This window comes from Microplitis demolitor, chromosome 8, assembly GCF_026212275.2.
Source record: "Microplitis demolitor isolate Queensland-Clemson2020A chromosome 8, iyMicDemo2.1a, whole genome shotgun sequence".
NCBI classification, from domain to species: domain Eukaryota; kingdom Metazoa; phylum Arthropoda; class Insecta; order Hymenoptera; family Braconidae; genus Microplitis; species Microplitis demolitor.
The window spans coordinates 13,251,785-13,270,258 of NC_068552.1; the positions used below are offsets into that span (position 1 = coordinate 13,251,785).

Genomic DNA, 18,474 nt, shown 5'->3' on the forward strand with positions numbered 1-18,474 from the left:
TTTTTTTTTTTTTTTTTTTTTTTTTTTTAATCTCAAAATATTTTACAAATCAAAAAACATACCAAGGAAAAAAAACCAAATACAAAGTGAAGTTGCTAATAAGATAATGTGATCGTCGAGCTTTGTGTCTGCCAGACCATTATGAATAAAAAAACTGCAACAAAAATACAAACATACACAATAAATACCACTTTAAGTAAATCAACAAATTAGTATTTGTTGTAAAAATAATTCAACTTACTTGAAAAAATAAAAAGAAGATGCGTTTTGGCTGGAACTCTGCATTCATCTGGATGCCTCCGTCAGATTCCTGCTCTAAGAAAAAGCCTCAACCCCTTTGCCAACCGGAATACCGTCACAACCGCCTCGACCGGATCAGTGTGCTCAGGTGTGCTCGGGTGTGCGGAAATAAGCCCCAGGTAACGCGTGTCCCGCCGCCAGAAGAGTCTCCAATCGCCAAGGACCCTCACACGAGCGTGTCCCGTGTTGTCATCACTCCGCAGTTCCGGAAGATCGGCTGCTAGGAGTCAGACCACAGCGGACGATGATACTCGGGTGTGGACGCCATGCCCCGCCAAAGACGATGGCTGAACTCTGGAGGCCATCGGGACCGGAAGAAGAATGAACGACCACCCAGCTGTGCAAGCTCGCGACCAAACCCTCTGTTGCATTTGGGAGGAAGTGGTACACCAGCATGGAACCCCGCAGCTAGATCTAGGCATCATTCCAAGCATCAACATCCCCAAGTCCCAAACTGTCTTACGAGTCATTCTCCAAGTAGTTTTCTAAAAACACTTAGTTAGCGGGAAAACTAATAGGATAAAAAGGGATTCATTTAACTCACGTTTGTTCATTAGCATTATACCATACTAACACACATAGTTTTTTAAATGCAATAATAATAAAAGTAGTGATAAACATAATCTTCTACAGAAATTATTAAATTCAGAATTTCTAATATACTCTTCAATAGTAAATATTAATCTTCGTTATGTTATGGAAATGTATCGCTTAGTATAGTCACTCATCTTCAATAGTTGTTTTCTTGTTAATTATAGTAATAATATATTATCCTCTTATCCTATCCTAATTTAATAGCCAAACCAATTTGCTTTATGATGCACCACATTTGCTAGCATATCCATTGTGCAATATAATGAAAAAAATATATCAAATGAATTATCTAAAGTGCGTACCTGTTTTTTCTTTGTTTCTTTCGTTTTTTTTTTGTTTTGTTTTGTTTAATTCAATTCAATTCAGTTAATAACCAACTCTTGAAATTATATTAAATACATTAAAATGCCTAATACTCATCATTTATTATATGCAGTGCCAATCTTCTCCAAGCGGACGAATGATTTATCGTGATAGGCGTATTTAATTACAAATATTTAAGTAATACAAAAAAAAGAGCAACAGCCAATTTGCATGCCTAGATATAGTAAGTAATTATAGATAGATATCAATATAGTAGGTGGCCCAAAAAACGTTATATTAGCGTAATCCAATGCTGTGCTCTGCGTAATATGGAGACAATTTATAGATATAGATGACAATAATTGCTGCGTTTTTTTTCAACGTATAAGTAGTAATGCCATTACAAAATAATAGTAGTAATAATAATAATGTATCCAATATATTAATCACTTAGGTGAGTATGGTTCTGAAAATACTTTGGAATTCGCAAAATAATTAGTAGTCCCCCAGCCCCAAACCCCTCAATAAAATATCAATTTATTATTATAAAAGCGTGTCGCGGGTACAAAAATACTTATTCAGTATTGAGTACCTAACATTTACAATATCCAGCAGAACAATGCATTAATTTGTTTTTTTTTGTGTGAACAATATTATACAAAGAAACAATGTGTTAACTGCGGAATCTACGTAAACGTTAATTAAGAAAATACTGATATAAAAAAAAATATTAATAATAAAAATCACAACTCTAATTATAAATGATTATAAATAACTCACCGATAGTTCTAGCAACAAATATAGATAAAGCCACGTTTCTAATATTACACCATATAATATTTGTTTAACATTCAACAATGAAAATAATTATTTTCATATAATTATTTTTTTTATCCAGACACAATACGAGCAATGTGAAAAAATTGTCCATTAATTTTTGGATTAAGTGAGTAAGGACAAAATTATTTTTACAGCATTATAAACAATTCACCCTAGATGTGTTTACAGACATTCGCATAACACATAATAATAAATATAGGCTCATTACCAGCAGATATTAGCATTGCAGCAATATTACATAGTGTGATGATTATATATAATAACAATTATAAACTTTATAATCAAATTATTAAAAACTTGCACGTAATTAAAAGTGACCGCACTACACAACTATTCAAATCAGTTATATGCGCTACTGGTGTATACAGTAAAAACAAATTATTATAAATATATAAGAGTTAACAAAAATAAATTAATGAACTTGCTCACAAAACTTTAAAACATAATATAAATAACATTTGGTAATATCAACAAACTAAACTTCACAAAAAAAATGATCAAAACGATTTAAATACACGTTAAAATTAACTCTTGTTCTTTCAATAACAATTCACAAGAACGTTAACAGAAGTAGTAGTTATGGTAGGAGAAGTAATTCACTGAATAAAAAAGTTGTTTCTTTTGGTAGATGAATCAAATTTTTATATGAAGGGATGCATATTTATACTAGTTTTAAGTGCAAAATCCATTCTCGGTACTAAGTATTGAAATTAATTAACTCTCATTTCATAAAAGCCTGTTTTTGCTAAAAGAAATTTTTAGATTATTTAAACTTCACTCTTTTCTTGTGAATATTTTGCAAAAGCCATTCGGCCAAGGCATATTAAGTAATTTTTTTTTGTTTTTACTGATTAAAATTTTCATGTCTAAAAAAAAATTTGTTATACGAAATTTATGTAGTTAAATAAAATACTCGTTAATTGTTTCACTAATTACCTGGAATTGTTGTTGCGGTCAGTTTCCAAAGGGATCGTTTTTATCTTTTCATTTATATATTTCATATTATCGACCTAATTTTCTGATTTTCAACTCTCTTAATTTCCTATATAAATCAATATTTTTCTTGACTTCAATTCAATTTCTTCTTTTTTTTTCGTAAAAAAAATTATTATCGTTAATTTAATTCTTCTAATTGTATTTGTCATGTTTCATAAATATTCCATTTGTATATCTTGGTTATCTTTGTTTTTTTATTTAAGTTAAACTTATCTGATTGTAATACGTTTCTTGTGCTATAAAACAAAATCGCTACCTCCCTCACAAACAAAATTATCATAACGCGAACAGTGATAAAAAGAGAGTGAGAAAAAAAATTAAGTTAAGGAGAAGACAAGATCCAAAGATAAGATAATACTTTTTACCTCTAAACTCTTGATTTACCGTAATGATCTTCTAAATCCATTAAGTATTTAATACCAGTTATTTCTTTCATTCATTGTATCAGGTACTTCTGAAGCTTAAAAGATTAATGTTGTCCTATCTTTCTGCTATTATTTTAGATTACGGGTGTTTTTTTAAAACAAATATAGCGTTTATATGTTAATATTAAAGATCTTAAATTTCTCACGTGTTTTGATCTAAGGTTTTTCGGCTCGATACTCTCTGGTTACTCGGATAAACTCGTCCTTATCTGCACAGTAAAAAAAAAAAAACGCGAGATTTGTACGAATGATGAATGAATGATACCTGAATCCAGATGTAATGTGGTATTTTTCTGATAAAACTCGTAAAATTGGCTTTCTCCTTTTCACACGCTTACTTTCTCTGCTCTTTCGTGTACGCGTTCCAGTAGGGTTTCCTGCGACTTAAAATCATACTTTCGTTTCCCCCGCCCAACCCATAGTAGAAAGAAAAATAATTTAGATCTTGGATCTTACATAAACACTTATCTCGTTTCCCAAAGTTTCCATCTTCAACGGAGGACTTGAATGTGAAAATTGGTTGTCGGGCATCTATCTTATGACTCTGAAGCGAAAATGACTATTTCTTATACACCCCATATCCCCAACCCAACAATAGTTTTTACAAATCAAAGTAGTTTACTATTACGATATTATTAAATAATAAAAATTATTATATTTGTAATCATTTACGGCGGTACCTCTATTTAAATTTCATCAACTTTCATTTCATTAACTCCAACGTCTCCGATTTTGCCGTTATTTGCTTCCCACGCTCGTTTCTTCATATCTAGAACCAGTTCTCGCGATCTGGTATTTTTGCTACACCTGTTCATCCTGGATTATGTACAATCAAAGTGCTTCAATATCTGTGAAAACATGGGTTATTCGATTGCCGAGCTATACGAATGCTCATTTTGGCAAATTATCTTTACTATAAATACGCAGTATTATTTTGTTTTGATATCAAAAAATGTCATCTAATTAGAAATTGATTTTCTAACAGATCATGCACATAATTATCAAGTACCTGTATACTTTCTATATTATTATTTGCATGTGCTTAATACCATCGGATGTAGTGACGGCCTTTTTTCGTGAGAGTGACCCCATCACAGAAGTACGACGACCCGAAGTTGGTTTTAACCATTTATTTTTTTTCTAGGAAATCTAAACTTCGCCTGGCTTTTCCAAAACCTGAGAAAATACTTTTATCGGGGATTTTTTGTTACATTATAAAAAAGCTCACCACCTCAATTATTATCCGGATCTCATTGTTGTAACGGCGTACGTGCTGATTCTCGCGAACGAACCGTTGGAATTGGAGAAGCAAGTGAGGGTGCGAAGAGTGATAGGTGTAGTTCATGCGGGCTGCGTTACTCAGTTGCCTTCTAAAAACACATAACTTTTCTCCCCCCTATTTTGTTTTTTCCCTTACTATCAATCATCATGCGCAAATAAAAACCTCACCCGATCATCTTATTCTTTATCTTATTGTTTTCATTTAGTGTAGATATTACCGAGAGAGATGATCAGCAAGTGCCCGGAACTTTTTTGTGACCATTGTATCTTTTCATATGCAATAACAATTTGAGGATGAGTGCCATTTACTGAAAAGGATTTATGGAATTAATAGTTAATGAAAAATAAGCATGCATCAATAAATCATTTGTTCAACTTCATTGTTTGTTCGTTTTTTTTAATTATAAAATTTATTCATATATGAAAAATACTTTACGTTATTTTGTATGTTGTGTTCTTCAGATTATAAATATATAAATATAAAAAAAAAAGAACAATACGTTACGTATCTATTTTACAAAATTCTTCTAAAGTAGTAAGATGAAAAAAATTACTTGGACACCCAACTTTCATTACAATAAAAAAAATATCTATCATTAAGTTCTTATACATTATTAGTATATGCGTCAGATTTCAGTTCAATTATTAAAATAAAATTCTAAATTCATTACTAATGAAAAGTTTAATCTAAATGAGATCTGAAAAATTATATTTACAATAAATTAACTGTTTAATTAATTACAAAAAAAAAAAAATTATAGAAAGATGTTTGTTTCGATACTATCTACAAACCAAACGGATGATTGGCTTGTCGCCCCTTTGGCGTGGAGTTTCGCTTCCTTTGGTTCCTTATGGGTCACCAGAATCTGCGACTCCCTCCGCCCATTCCAATGTCATCTCAAACGGTAAGACTGCAATTAAAAAACACTCGATATACACTAAAGATAATGATGTAGATTTCCAGTGTAGATGACCAATCATCATTGATCAAATATAAATAGCACAATGAATGTTTTATTTTTCCAATAAAATACTGATGATGAGATGATGTCCCAGGAATGCTGTCTTCCATCAGAGATGAATTATCTTAATAATTGAATAAGATAATATTGAAAATTACATTTGCATAAATAATTTTCATTCTCAATTATCAGAATAAATTCACATCGTCGATTAGTTTCTAGCGACGTTTCACGGCCGCTTCAACGTACTACTGGAGTTTTGATAACGCTCAGCTCCGCCATAAATGCATCCAAGCTGCTTAACTCTGGATAAAACATAGCAGCTTTCTTGTTGGCAGGCTTGTATTCTTGAGTAGCCATTTTGTAATAATTATTATTACTATCCTCATTCTCACTGTCATAATTATTATTATTAACTTCTTGCTCAGCGAGTTTTCTTTTTCTCTTTTCTTGGAGTTTCGCAATCTTCGCCATATGTTTTATTTTTAGCTCTTGCTCAGCTTGAGTCAGCGCATGACCAAGTGTTGCTTCAATACGGATGTTACGCTGACGCCTGCGTAGCATCTTCATTTTCTTTGATCGAACTTTTCTAATCCAATCAAAAAGCTGATCAATATTGCATTGGACCGCATTATTATTATGACCATGATTAATATTTTGATTCAAGGACATCAACATTTTATCACACTTATTTTATAAATATTGTAATATTTATAATAAATTCAAATTTTTTGAATGTTTTTATGCAATAATAAACATTAATATAAAAATGTCAATAAAAGTTATTTATAATATTAAATATAGTTAAAAAAAACCAAAAAAAAAAAAAAATAGTAATGAAATGCACTTTGTCTTTAAAATGGCTGCTTACTCAGTCAAAATAACTTTTGTCACTGATTTATCTTCAAGGTTAGTACAATAATGACTCACAATAATTAATAGTAATAATAAAAAAAAAACTCAACTATGACTTTTCTTGATTATTAATAAAAATTCACTAAATTTCTATATAAAATTAGAAGATGCAACCAACCTGTAGCCAGCTCGTATTCCTCGATGTGAAGGACACGCTTGGTTCCTCCTTATATCGATGAAACGGTTATTTAAATTAATAAATAACCACCGAGCGAGGTACGGTCTTCACTGTTCGAATAACGACGTTGGAATGACGTTCCCGTGTTTAGAGTGGGGTTAATATACCCTGACCTGGTGATGCAGACGCCCGAATATGTATTCTTACGCCCGATCAATAGAAAATAGTCCCTTTTGTTACTCAAATAACACAATTAACAATAGTTATTATTTATTTAAAATACAACAATTTAATTTTAAATGATTTATAAATAATAATTATAAAAAAAAATATTAAAAAATAATGAAATTTATTATTAATAACAAGATATTTTTATAGGTATATATTAAAATATAAGTTGCAACACGGTTTACCCTCTCCACACGTAATGCGTCTTTTGTTAAAGAATCGTACCATCTCCCTGCAGCTGTTCTCGACGTTGCCAGACTTTTCTACAGTGCCATCGATATTTTTTACGTTTTACTAACGTTTTGTAGTAATGACCAAAAAAGATGAAATTATTATTATTATTTTTTAATTTTATTACAGAAATTCGTTATTTACAAAATTTTCCTAAACATGCTTTATAATATTATTTTTTTTCTGAGAGATTTCTATTATTATTTATATAGTTTAAAAAGATTTCGTTATTTAAACCTTTCTTTTATAGTCTATTTAATGTAAAAAATAAATAAACATTTTAAATTATCAACTAGTGACCTGATTGAAACTAATTAAACAATATGTATAAGGATAATACTTCCTTTTTTGTCATATAACTAAATTCTTAGTCGAAAAGAAAAGAAATGATGATAAACTGCAATGAAAATATTTGTTACTAAATTATAAATAATACAAAAAGAAAATTAAATATCAAAAGAGTAATGCGTAAAAAAAAATTCAATGACGTAGTCATATGGACGTAACAAAAATTCCAGCAAGTAGATTGAAAACATATGTTTCATACAGATTTAGTACGCATAAACTGGTATTGAAAATTATAAAACTTTTATTTAAATATACGTCGTAGCTATTCAACCTTGAAATGTCAGCCTGAATTTTATATTATATTGATTATATGACGTACAAGTTTTATTATAATTATTATTAAGTCTAGAAATGTATGTAGATATAAATCGAGAATTAGATATTCTCGATTGCAGCGACTTTGTCGGTTTGCCACACCCATTTACATTTGGCAACTGATGTGAACCTGAATTTACTCTATAACGGTCGGTTTTACCCTTTTTGTATTGTATATTATACAATAAAAATATTCTTTTGTTAGTTGTTTGAAATCTATCCGAGAACTCTATATTATGCTATTATAATATGCGTATGAACATTTAACATTACAAAGTACATCCAGGTATATACCTACATAACATATCTTTCTGTTCCTTTATTGTGATTCTCGGTGCCAAGAGCCAACGTTCATTTTATTTCTTGTTTCTATTCATGGCATCCCTACTATATAGTAATTTAGACACGTCACGTAAAATATGTTTACTTTCTATGTTATATCTCATATACTTTCTCAAGTTTGCATGTAAAAAAATATAAAATTTATAATGATAGTTAAAATAATAAATAACAATCATATTTATAATTTATCAAATACAACAATTTATTAAAAATATTTTTATACAAGCTTTATTTTAAAAATGTTATTTATTACGCAGTATACAAAATAAAAATCAGGACTTTACATGTAAAACTTAAATAAATAAAAACAAAAAAATATATTTATCTTATATAGGACTGTATTTATGACACATATCTTACAGATTCGTTTATTTCATTACTCATTCATCTATAAATATTATTATTAGCATTTCCTGGTAAAGTATCTGTAATATATCTTTGTTTTAGCGTAAGTATGACGTAGATTCCTGCGTACAATCAGTGACATCTTTTTGGGATATTAGCATATGTATAAGCCTACATATTTTTACTTACAATTAATAAAACTGTAGACATTTTATTAGCGATAAGTAGGCCATCTTGTACCAATAATGATTGTTATTATTTACAATTGTAATCGCAAAAAATTTTAATTATAAATAAATTTTATGTCAGCACATTAGACTAAATTAAATTATTCCATTCTTAAAAAAGATGAATGATACTTTTAATAAAATAAAATTCTCTAAAAATAAATAAAAAAATTTTTTTTATCGAAAACATTCATTCATTAAAATGGATAAAAGTCATGAGTCCACAAAGACTCAACACTTTTTAGCAAATCAAAATTAACCATTCCCAAATACGTATAATAAATAGATAATTTACATAATGCAAATTGTTTTGCAATTGATATACTCCACTGAGACCACTTAGTAGTACTGTTTTTTAAACGTTCATCGTAAAGTGAACATATACAGCACCTAGACATTTCCATAAATGCGGACATTCTTGATGATGTTTTTAATGTATGTTCAATACTTCGTACTAAGTCATTTGTTTTAAGTACAAGTAACATTTGTCGATCAACTCTTTCTAATATTTCACTTATTTGTGGCAATAAATTAGGTACTTCTGTTTGAAATTGTACTTTTTCATCGGAACTATATTTTGTTCTTTCAATACCAGCCATAACAGCATCCCAAGTTCTACCTGATACCATACAGGCTAGCAGACCATACATATCTTCAACACCAAGTTGCCCACAATATTTTTTCATAGCATCTTTATCACGATCAAGTATTGCAAGCCATAGTTTTGAATATGCCCATCTAAATTCATCTTTCAATTCTGCATACAAACCATGATCAAGTACTATCAGTTCAGCCTCATTTTTATCAGTTTTTCTAACAAGAATATTACCAGGATGTGGATCTGAATGTACAAAGCCCGTTATGAATATCATGTGACTATATAAGCGACCCAATTTACTACTGACTTCATATGGATTAATATTATTATCGCGTATATATTTCAAATCATTTATTTGCCCTCCTTTGACAAACTCCATCGTTAGTACACGTGATGACGATAAATCCCAATGAACTTCAGGTACTTTTAACCATTTGTAATGTGAAAATAAATTTCTTAATCGCTCAGCATTTTTACCTTCCCATGTAAAATTCAATTCACGTGGTATGTTTTTCTTAGTCTCATCAACAAGCCAATCAAATTTAAACTCGGGAAATATCCATGATGTTATTTTAACTAACGCAGCCATTGTCCTGATATCAACATAAGAATTGGATTTAACAGCACGATGTTGAACTTTAACAGCAACGACTCTACCATCTTTTAATGTTGCTTTATGCACTTGTGCTAAGCTGGCAGCTCCCAGTGGTTCTGGTTCAATTGACTCAAATATTTCATACGGATCTTTTTTAAAATCTTCTTTGAGAACTGTTATAACATCACTAAATGGAGATTGAGGAGCTGAACTATGTAAAACTCGCATTGTCGTAACATATTCCGTAGGTAATAAATAATCTAAAGCTCCTATATGTTGTCCTATTTTAATATAAACTCCTTTGTTGGCACAGCAAAGTTCCAGGAGTTTTTGTGCTCCAAATATATGTGCTTCTGACTTAGCTTTTATATATTCTGGTGATGATTTTTCTAAATTACTATCGTAAAGTGTTTTTTTGTAATGAGATCCTATGATAAATACTTTTACAGCAGCTCTACTTAAACGTACAATACCAATTGATCCAATGTCATACGCATTTGCTCTCCAGGATACCAGAGTTCCTACACTTGCTGCTCCTATTACTGCGTATTTTATTAATCTTCTTGATTTTAACATTTCGAAATTTATTTATCATTAATAAATAATGACAATAATCAATTTTTATTTATTATTCAGCTTATTGTTGACAAAAATCTGTAAATAAAAATAATTTACATCAAATAAAATATTTTATTTTTAATTAAATCGAGTTTTGAGTAATTAACTATTTTTTTAAATTTACTAAGTGTAATTATAGAAAATATTAGTAGACTTACTTAATGTGATGTAAACTTTTTTAAATCATTGACATACATTAATAACCTATAAATTTATCAAATAGATAATTATGGTTTTATCTTAAATATAATTAATTATTTTATCACTTATAAAATATAAAAAGGCACTTTTATTATTTGTTTAAATTATTTATTATTCAAATAAATTATTGCGCCACTTCTCATACAATTAATTCATTGGCGACTTTCTTGTTTGATTTGTGCATACTAGAACTACTGATTTTCTCTCTAACACGAGTTGACATGTGACACATATTACGTGATCTTTCTTATTATTTTCTCATATTTTTAATTTTATACATAATATTTAGTATTCAATCCCTATTAATAACGATAGGTAATAAAATTTAATTAATTTCAAAAGAGAATATATTTTTTATAATTTATAAATTTATTTTTTTTTAATACACAAAAATATAATACCATTGTTATATTACAAGCTGTAAATTTATCATCAAAACTTAAAGCTAATATATATTTTTATATTTATAATTATCTTGTTAAATTTATTTCATCGAATTATGCGTGAATTAGCAGCATGTTCCATTAAAATTTTCTGTAAATAAATTTTACTTGTTAATAAAAAATATTTAATATAATTTTCTCCCCTCCGGGCGAAAAGCGTCAACTTTTTTCCCGCTGTGCGAAACGAAGTTGACGCTTTCCGCCTCCGTCGAGGAGAAAAATAGTATTGACACCTTGGGCAGTAAACAAGAAAGCCTCAGATCACATGTTTGTTGACCTCGGCTTCGCCTCGGCCAACAATTACATGAGATCTGAGACATTTCTTACTTTCCTGCCCGAGGTGTAAAATATACTATTATTTGCCTTGACATTTTAAAAAATGAAATATTTACCTTTACTGGACCAATAGCATTAATTAATTGTAATCCTAAACTTCTAGCAAGAATTATTGGTGGAGCAGTTCCTTTATAAAGTCTATGTAAAGCATCAATAGCTAACATTGTTGGTACATTATGTCTTTGTCTTAATGTTTCATATGTTGACAAATGTTGAATGTCTCCTAAAGTACTTCCACTTCTTAGAGCTTCATCTAGTAATTTAACTAGTAGAGAAACGTCACCGAATCCAAGATTTACGCCTTGACCAGCTAGTGGATGAACACGATGTGCTGCGTCACTATATAAAATAATAATAGTAAATTGTGTGACAAGAGATGAAACAAGACGTTTTCAGACTAGGGTGAAGTTGGCTGACATCACCCGCAGTCTGAAATTGTGTTTCATCCTGAATCACACACCATATTTTTCATGATTACCTGCATCGGAACTTCAAGTTCCAGTGTCAACACCCAGTAAGAAACAAGTTAATTTCAAGCCGATGATGCGGAGAACTGTTAGAGAATGAGAAATTTGTAATTTACTGTCACTAATTAAATAGTAAATATGACAAAAATATTATTTTCACTCATTCTTTATTAATTTTCTTTGGTTAATTAAAACTGTCACTTAAGAAATGAAATGACAAGCAAACAAATTAGAGTAATATAAGGCTGCAAATGAACATTAAATGTAACTAACACCGGGCAGAAACAATTGTGTTTCTATCGAAGAGAAAAAACACCCATATTTCTGCCCGCTGTATGAAGGTATTTGTGAATTACGAATTCTAGCAGTTGTTTGCAGCATCGGCTTGAAATTAGCTTGTTTCAACTGGATGTAGAGACACTGAAACTTTAAGTTTCGATGCTGGTATCATGAAAAAATGATTAATTTATTCAATAAATTTATTTTTTTTACATATTTAAAATATATATTACCCAACAAGAGCAACTCCATTTGCAACATAAGAAGTAGAATGTCCAAAACCCAGAGGAAAAGCAGCACGAGATTCTTCAACTATCTTCAGCACAGAAGGTTGTAGTTGTCTAGATTCACCAGTTTGTAATGAGAATTGTTCAAGTAATTGTTTCAATGCCTTCATACCACTTTCAACAATACTACTTTTTGGATAAACTTTCCACAGTGCACTATTTAATTCATCAATAAATTCTTCTTCTGGAATTTTTAATAGTCTTTTAGCTTCCTTTGTTGTCATAGACCATACGAGAGAACTCAATGAGCTTGTCAGCTGTTTTTATAAACATTGTATTTAATAAACATTTAAATTATTACGTCTATATATTTATAGATTTATTATCTACATAAAAAAACTTACAGGTAATAATGCTACTGGGCCCGTTGGTAGGAATCTTTGCCAAGCTACAATATTTTCTGTTGGCTAAAAGGATAAATATTATATAAAATTATATAAATATAAAAATATATTATAAAATAAATAAAATTTATCAATGATAAACTTATATTTAAATTTAAAAAAAAAAAAAAGTCACCTCTGATAATTCAACAGTTGCAACTATTCCCATTTGATCATACTCCCACTTTACGTATTGTACATTCATCGCTTGACGTACACGAGAATTAATTCCATCCGCCCCAATCTTAAATACAGAAAAACAACATATGTACATACTTATATATAAATATAGTTTATTTATTTATTGACCATGAATTTATATTACTGATATTTTAAATTCGCATTGCCAACATCTTACATTACAAATGAAGGGAGCAGAGAGAAGAGAAAGAGAATGAAAATTAGTTATGAAATACAAAAATAACTTTACTAAGCCAAGAAATACGATGTAGGCATTTAAATTTTGAAATAAGTGATGAGTGATACTATCAAGAGCCATTTAGTACTATTACATATTAATGATTGCAATTTATCAAAAATTGTAGCAGTATTTATATAATAATTTAAATAAATACTACGATTAAAATTTAGTTAGCATAATTAATAGAATAGGAAATCTTATAATAAAATCATGCGTCAAAGGAAGAATAAAATGTTATCGCAGCAGCTTCCTGTGAGGACATCGCTATCAATGAAGTACGTTGCTACTCTGTATAAACATGCGGTTGGCCCACTTTCCTGTTGCAAAGTGCAAAGCATCGTTTCTCAGTATTAAAAAGAAAATGAAAATAAATAATACTGAAAAAAGTTGTGGTGGTCGCGAAATCCCCACAGTAAATTCTGGAACTCAAAGATCGTCGCAGTCTAATTTTAAGCCAAGTCTGTATTATAAACATTTGGGTACACGTGAAAGAAGACGCGGGATTAATCAGACGTTTACGATTTCTTGTAGTATTCATATCGCAAGTCGTTTAACATTGTATGAGCATTATAGAAAAGAATTTACGAATCGTAATTACAATGTATAGATATTTCAAGTATCCGGAAAATATTTGTCTTTGTGATTCATATTTTCAATGTTAAGTATAAAAAAAAAAAATAAATAAATAAAGAAAAAACGATTTAGTTTTAAGTTAGTGTAGAAATAAATGTAAACTATTTATTAAAGTCTATGAGTTAAATTTAATGAATAGAAGATAATCCAATAAATTAATACTGGTGATTAAATCAGTAAATTAATAAATACTTAATACTTGTGACTGAGTCATTACTGGTGTATGTATATGTGATTTAAGTATTTAAGTAAAATAAAATTGTTAATAATGTTTCCACGTCATACGAAGCCATCGGGTAATATTTTAAATCGGAATGGTGAGGATACTAATTTTCAAGACAATATCCACATGTCAACACTCACAGTTGGATATCAGGTAGTATCGAGTGTACACCGCGCAGATATTTAATGAGCTTTTGTTGTTTATTACTTTACTATGTGATAACAATATTGTTTAAATTTATTAGAACGAACGCACTAATATATGGATGGACGATAAGGATCATGCCAGTAGTATATCATCTGAAGGATCGTCAACAGCTTTTCTTTGTACGAAAACTGCAATAACGATGCAACAGCATCCCTGGGATAAGGCAGAAATAACACTAGCTCTTTCAGCTCTTCCTGCTGGGGACACTGCGTTGGCTCTTATTCCCACACTTCAGGGCGACGTTCTTGAGAAAACGCTTGAAGAATTAAAAAGTACAAGTTCAATTAAATCTATACAACAAACTTTAGTAATTTCAAATTTCGCCAATGGGTATGTTGTAAATTTAATATCACCGTAATTAAATTTTAATTGTAATAAAAAAACTTATATAAACTATAGTGGTGCCAGAAAGTCATCACATGATGCGCAAAATGAAGCAGCAGCATCTTCAACCTCGGTATCAGTTCTTGTTAAATGGCCAGAGACTTGTCTTCTTGTTGCTTGTTGGCTAGGACAAGTTGAAGTAGTAAAAGTGCTTCTTCAAAGATGCTCCAATATCTCTGTACGAGATGGTCATGGAAGGTTTTTATTATTATAAAATTTATAAACATTTACTTATTTATGTAAACAATTTTAATGGTTATAAAATAATATAACTATGATATATTTAGGACTCCATTGCATTTGGCAGCATGTGCGGGCCACGTTGAAATAATAGAAATACTATTAAAACATGGCGCTAATCCAAATGATTGGGATTTTAGTAAAGAATACACTGCACTACATTGTGCCGCAGCGATTGGTAATTTTTCTTCAGTTGACTATTTAATTAAATCTGGAGCAAACGTTGATGCTGGTCTTCCTGGACGTACTCCGTTACATTATGCAGTATTGAGTAATGCTTCTAAATGCGTAGAAGCTCTTTTAAAAGCTAAAGCTTCTCCAAATAATCCTCAAGTATATACTGAAACTCCGTTGCATGTCGCTGCTAGTTTAGGTTCTGATTGTAATGTAAGTCTGCTTTTACATTACGGAGCTGACGTACGAGTTCAATCGGGCACTGCACGATTAACGCCACTTCATTTAGCTGCTGAAGAAGGTAGCAGTGAATGTGTCAAGCTTTTACTCAAAGCTGGAGCTCCAATAAATGCTAAAAATTCACGAGGACAGACTGCATTACATCTTGCGGCTTTAACGCAATCTTCAGATACTATGGAAGTTTTAATTGCCGCTGGAGCTGACGTTAATGCTGAAGATGATGATGGCAGGACACCTCTTCATACTGCTGTAGCTAAAAGTCTCCGTGGAAGTGAATTAGTTAGAATATTAATACAGGTAATTAATTATTTTTATGGTTTATATTTTGTTTTCTTATATTTGTCATTTTAATTTATGATTAATAGGCTGGATCTTATGTAAACAAACCAGATAAATTTGGCTACACACCTCTCCACATTGCAGCACTTAATGAAAGTTCCTTTATCGTTACTCTATTGCTGGCAAAAGGAGCTGACGTGACTGCGCGAACGAAAGGTGGAATTTCTGCCCTCAGTTTTATTATTCGACGTACACCAGACGTACTGCCAAGATTTGTTTCACGTATGGATCAAGCGATATCTCTACATGACCATGAACTAGGTGACGTTGATTGTGAGCTGCGTTTAGACTTTCGTTTCTTAGTACCAGGTGGACGAGGTGAAACTGATTTAATGCTCTGTCTTGTTGAAGGCGGCCAAAGACATATTCTCAAACACCCTCTATGCGAAAGTTTTCTCTACTTAAAATGGCTAAGAATACGTAAATTTTTTTTATTCAGTTTGATATTCCACGCAATATTTGTTGCAATATTTACTGCATATGTGGTAGCAGCATTTTTATATGAATTGCGTACAATCGTAGAGATACTTTTCTGGCCTATTATAATTTTTACAATTATTTTAGCGAGTAAAGAAGTTTTTCAGTTAGTCCATGGTATCTGTATGTATATAAAAAGATGGGAAAACTGGTTACAGTGGGGAGTAATTGCGTCTTCTGGTGCAATTGTAATAAAACCAGCTGACTTCTGGCAACATCATGTAGCTGCACTAGGGATTCTTTTAGTCTGGATCGAACTTATGATAGTCGTCGGAAGATTTCCCATGTTTGGTTTATACGTTCAGATGTTTACCCAAGTAGCAATAAACTTTTTCAAATTTCTCGGAGCATATTTATGTTTAATAATTGGTTTTGCACTTGGATTTAGTGTTCTGCACAAAAATTACAAATCATTTAAAAATCCACTCATGAGTCTGCTAAAGACAATCATCATGATGTCAGGAGAACTGGAATTCGAAGACGTTTTCTTTGATCCAGATGCACCAATGCAGTATCCAGGAACATCTCACCTTATGTTATTAGCTTTTGTTGTACTGGTTACAATTATTTTAACAAATTTAATGGTAGGTCTTGCAGTGTCAGACATCCAAGAACTTCGTCGTTGTGCTGGTCTTGATCGACTTGTACGTCGCGCTGAACTTGTAGCCCATTTAGAAAGTCTAATGTTTTCAAAATTTCTCGACCATTGTCCTCAAAGAATTGTTAAACCCTGTAGAAAAGGCGCGCTGCTTCTTCATCCACCTCATCATTGCGCAATACATATTAGACCAAATGATCCTCGTGAAACACGTCTACCTAAAGATTTAATTAAGTCTATCTACCGACTAGTTTCCGAAAGAAAAGTTCGTGTACATAATACTATACATAGTCCATCATCCAGAAACAATAATACCGATACTGAAGACAACAGAGTTTCTAGATTGTACAGTATTAATTCAACTAATGATTCAGCTAGTAGACAACTGTTAGAATTATTTTCTGAACTTAAGAGATACTCCCATGACATAAGCATGCGTTTAGATGCTTTAACAAATCGAATTGATATAATAGCGCGAGAATTTGATCATCAAGATCAATTATAAAATAACAATTTAAATAATTTTTTATGTATTTTATGTATAGTAAAAATTATATGTAAAATAAATAAAATATTTGTAATTTTTTAAGGTAATAAATAAATTATTTACCAATAATTTTGATGTAAACTCTTCGCCACTTTGTAGTTTTATTTTAGCATCACCATTGTCTGTCTTTGGTAAAACAATATCTTCAACTTTGGCATTGTAAATAACTTTAACAGAAGGCTTTTCTTCAACTTGTTTATTTACTGCATGTAATAATAAATCATTTTCTACAATGTAAGCTATATCTTCAGATAAATGATCTTCATTAAACGTTATCATGGCATCTGAACAAGCATCCCATACCTTAGTAACGTAATTTATTATTTAAGGATTTTATTTAAATTATTTAAATAAAAATATATGTTTAATTACCTGCATTTTACGAACTGGAGCATAACGTCCAGCTTCTATATGTTTCCATGCTCCAATACTTGATAATAATGTACGGGTTTGTTGATTTAATGCGACAACTCGATTTGAATATTTTTCGTCTTGTTTATATTCATGTTTGTTGCCGCCTTCCAGTAAAAGAATTTTTTGTGATTGCAATGTTCGATTATTGGCTGTAACATTGATTAATAATTATTTGCAAAATTTAAAAAGTATTTATTATTGTTTTTATCTGGTAAATTCTAACCTAAAGCAACTGCCAAAGTTGTCCCAACCATTCCACCTCCAGCAATGATAATGTCATGATGTTTATCATTGTCACCAGCAACGCAATGATGTTTTCTTGCAATTATAACTTGATTTGATAAATTAATACTGTATCTATTGCACAAAGATAATAAAAAACCTCGAGAACACGGCATCATTTCACTTACAAACGCCATTTTGTTTGGCGCGCTTACCAAAAATTTCAAATGAGTAAAAAAGATCGACAACAAATTACTCTTTTAAGAAATTTATCGATTTATTAAATAACGTTACGAGGATGTCGTATACTTGTCATCTTAAGGGATTGAAGCTTCATTACTATAGTACTAATAAACAAAGTTCTTTACATAAAGATTC

The 18,474-nt window shown here is 30.6% G+C and overlaps 3 protein-coding genes and 1 long non-coding RNA gene across 7 annotated transcripts; 1 reads left to right on the top strand and 3 right to left on the bottom strand.

Annotated features, from left to right (window-relative positions):
• Positions 1-257: 257 nt before the first annotated feature.
• Positions 258-11,017, bottom strand: LOC103580279 (aarF domain-containing kinase 1). Of its 4 annotated transcripts, none has more exons than XR_008404164.1 (4): positions 10,740-11,017; positions 6,735-10,617; positions 5,532-5,650; positions 258-5,437 (listed from the first exon to the last, which is right to left on the bottom strand). It is a non-coding gene; the product is annotated as an aarF domain-containing kinase 1 (long non-coding RNA). The 4 variants fall into 4 exon arrangements; XR_549583.3 differs by having other exon boundaries at positions 258-2,782; positions 2,974-5,650; XR_549582.3 differs by having other exon boundaries at positions 258-2,903; positions 2,974-5,650.
• Positions 5,657-6,728, bottom strand: LOC103580270 (uncharacterized). The gene has a single exon (XM_008561964.3). The coding sequence runs from the start codon at positions 6,377-6,379 to the stop codon at positions 5,942-5,944; it is 438 nt and encodes a 145-aa protein (XP_008560186.1). The 5' UTR covers positions 6,380-6,728; the 3' UTR covers positions 5,657-5,941.
• A 145-nt stretch (positions 11,018-11,162) lies between the features above and the next one.
• On the bottom strand, positions 11,163-18,321 carry LOC103575537 (ubiquinone biosynthesis monooxygenase COQ6, mitochondrial). Its single transcript, XM_008555369.3, has 8 exons — positions 18,098-18,321; positions 17,833-18,023; positions 17,524-17,763; positions 13,114-13,221; positions 12,939-13,001; positions 12,541-12,851; positions 11,618-11,900; positions 11,163-11,316 (listed from the first exon to the last, which is right to left on the bottom strand). The coding sequence occupies exons 1-8, from the start codon at positions 18,291-18,293 to the stop codon at positions 11,272-11,274; spliced, it is 1,437 nt and encodes a 478-aa protein (XP_008553591.1). The 5' UTR covers positions 18,294-18,321; the 3' UTR covers positions 11,163-11,271.
• LOC103575536 (transient receptor potential channel pyrexia) lies at positions 13,230-17,503 on the top strand. The gene is made up of 5 exons (XM_008555368.3): positions 13,230-14,407; positions 14,499-14,791; positions 14,861-15,043; positions 15,133-15,796; positions 15,865-17,503. Exons 1-5 carry the CDS (start codon positions 14,300-14,302, stop codon positions 17,416-17,418), a joined length of 2,802 nt encoding a protein of 933 aa, XP_008553590.1. The 5' UTR covers positions 13,230-14,299; the 3' UTR covers positions 17,419-17,503.
• Positions 18,322-18,474: the final 153 nt, after the last annotated feature.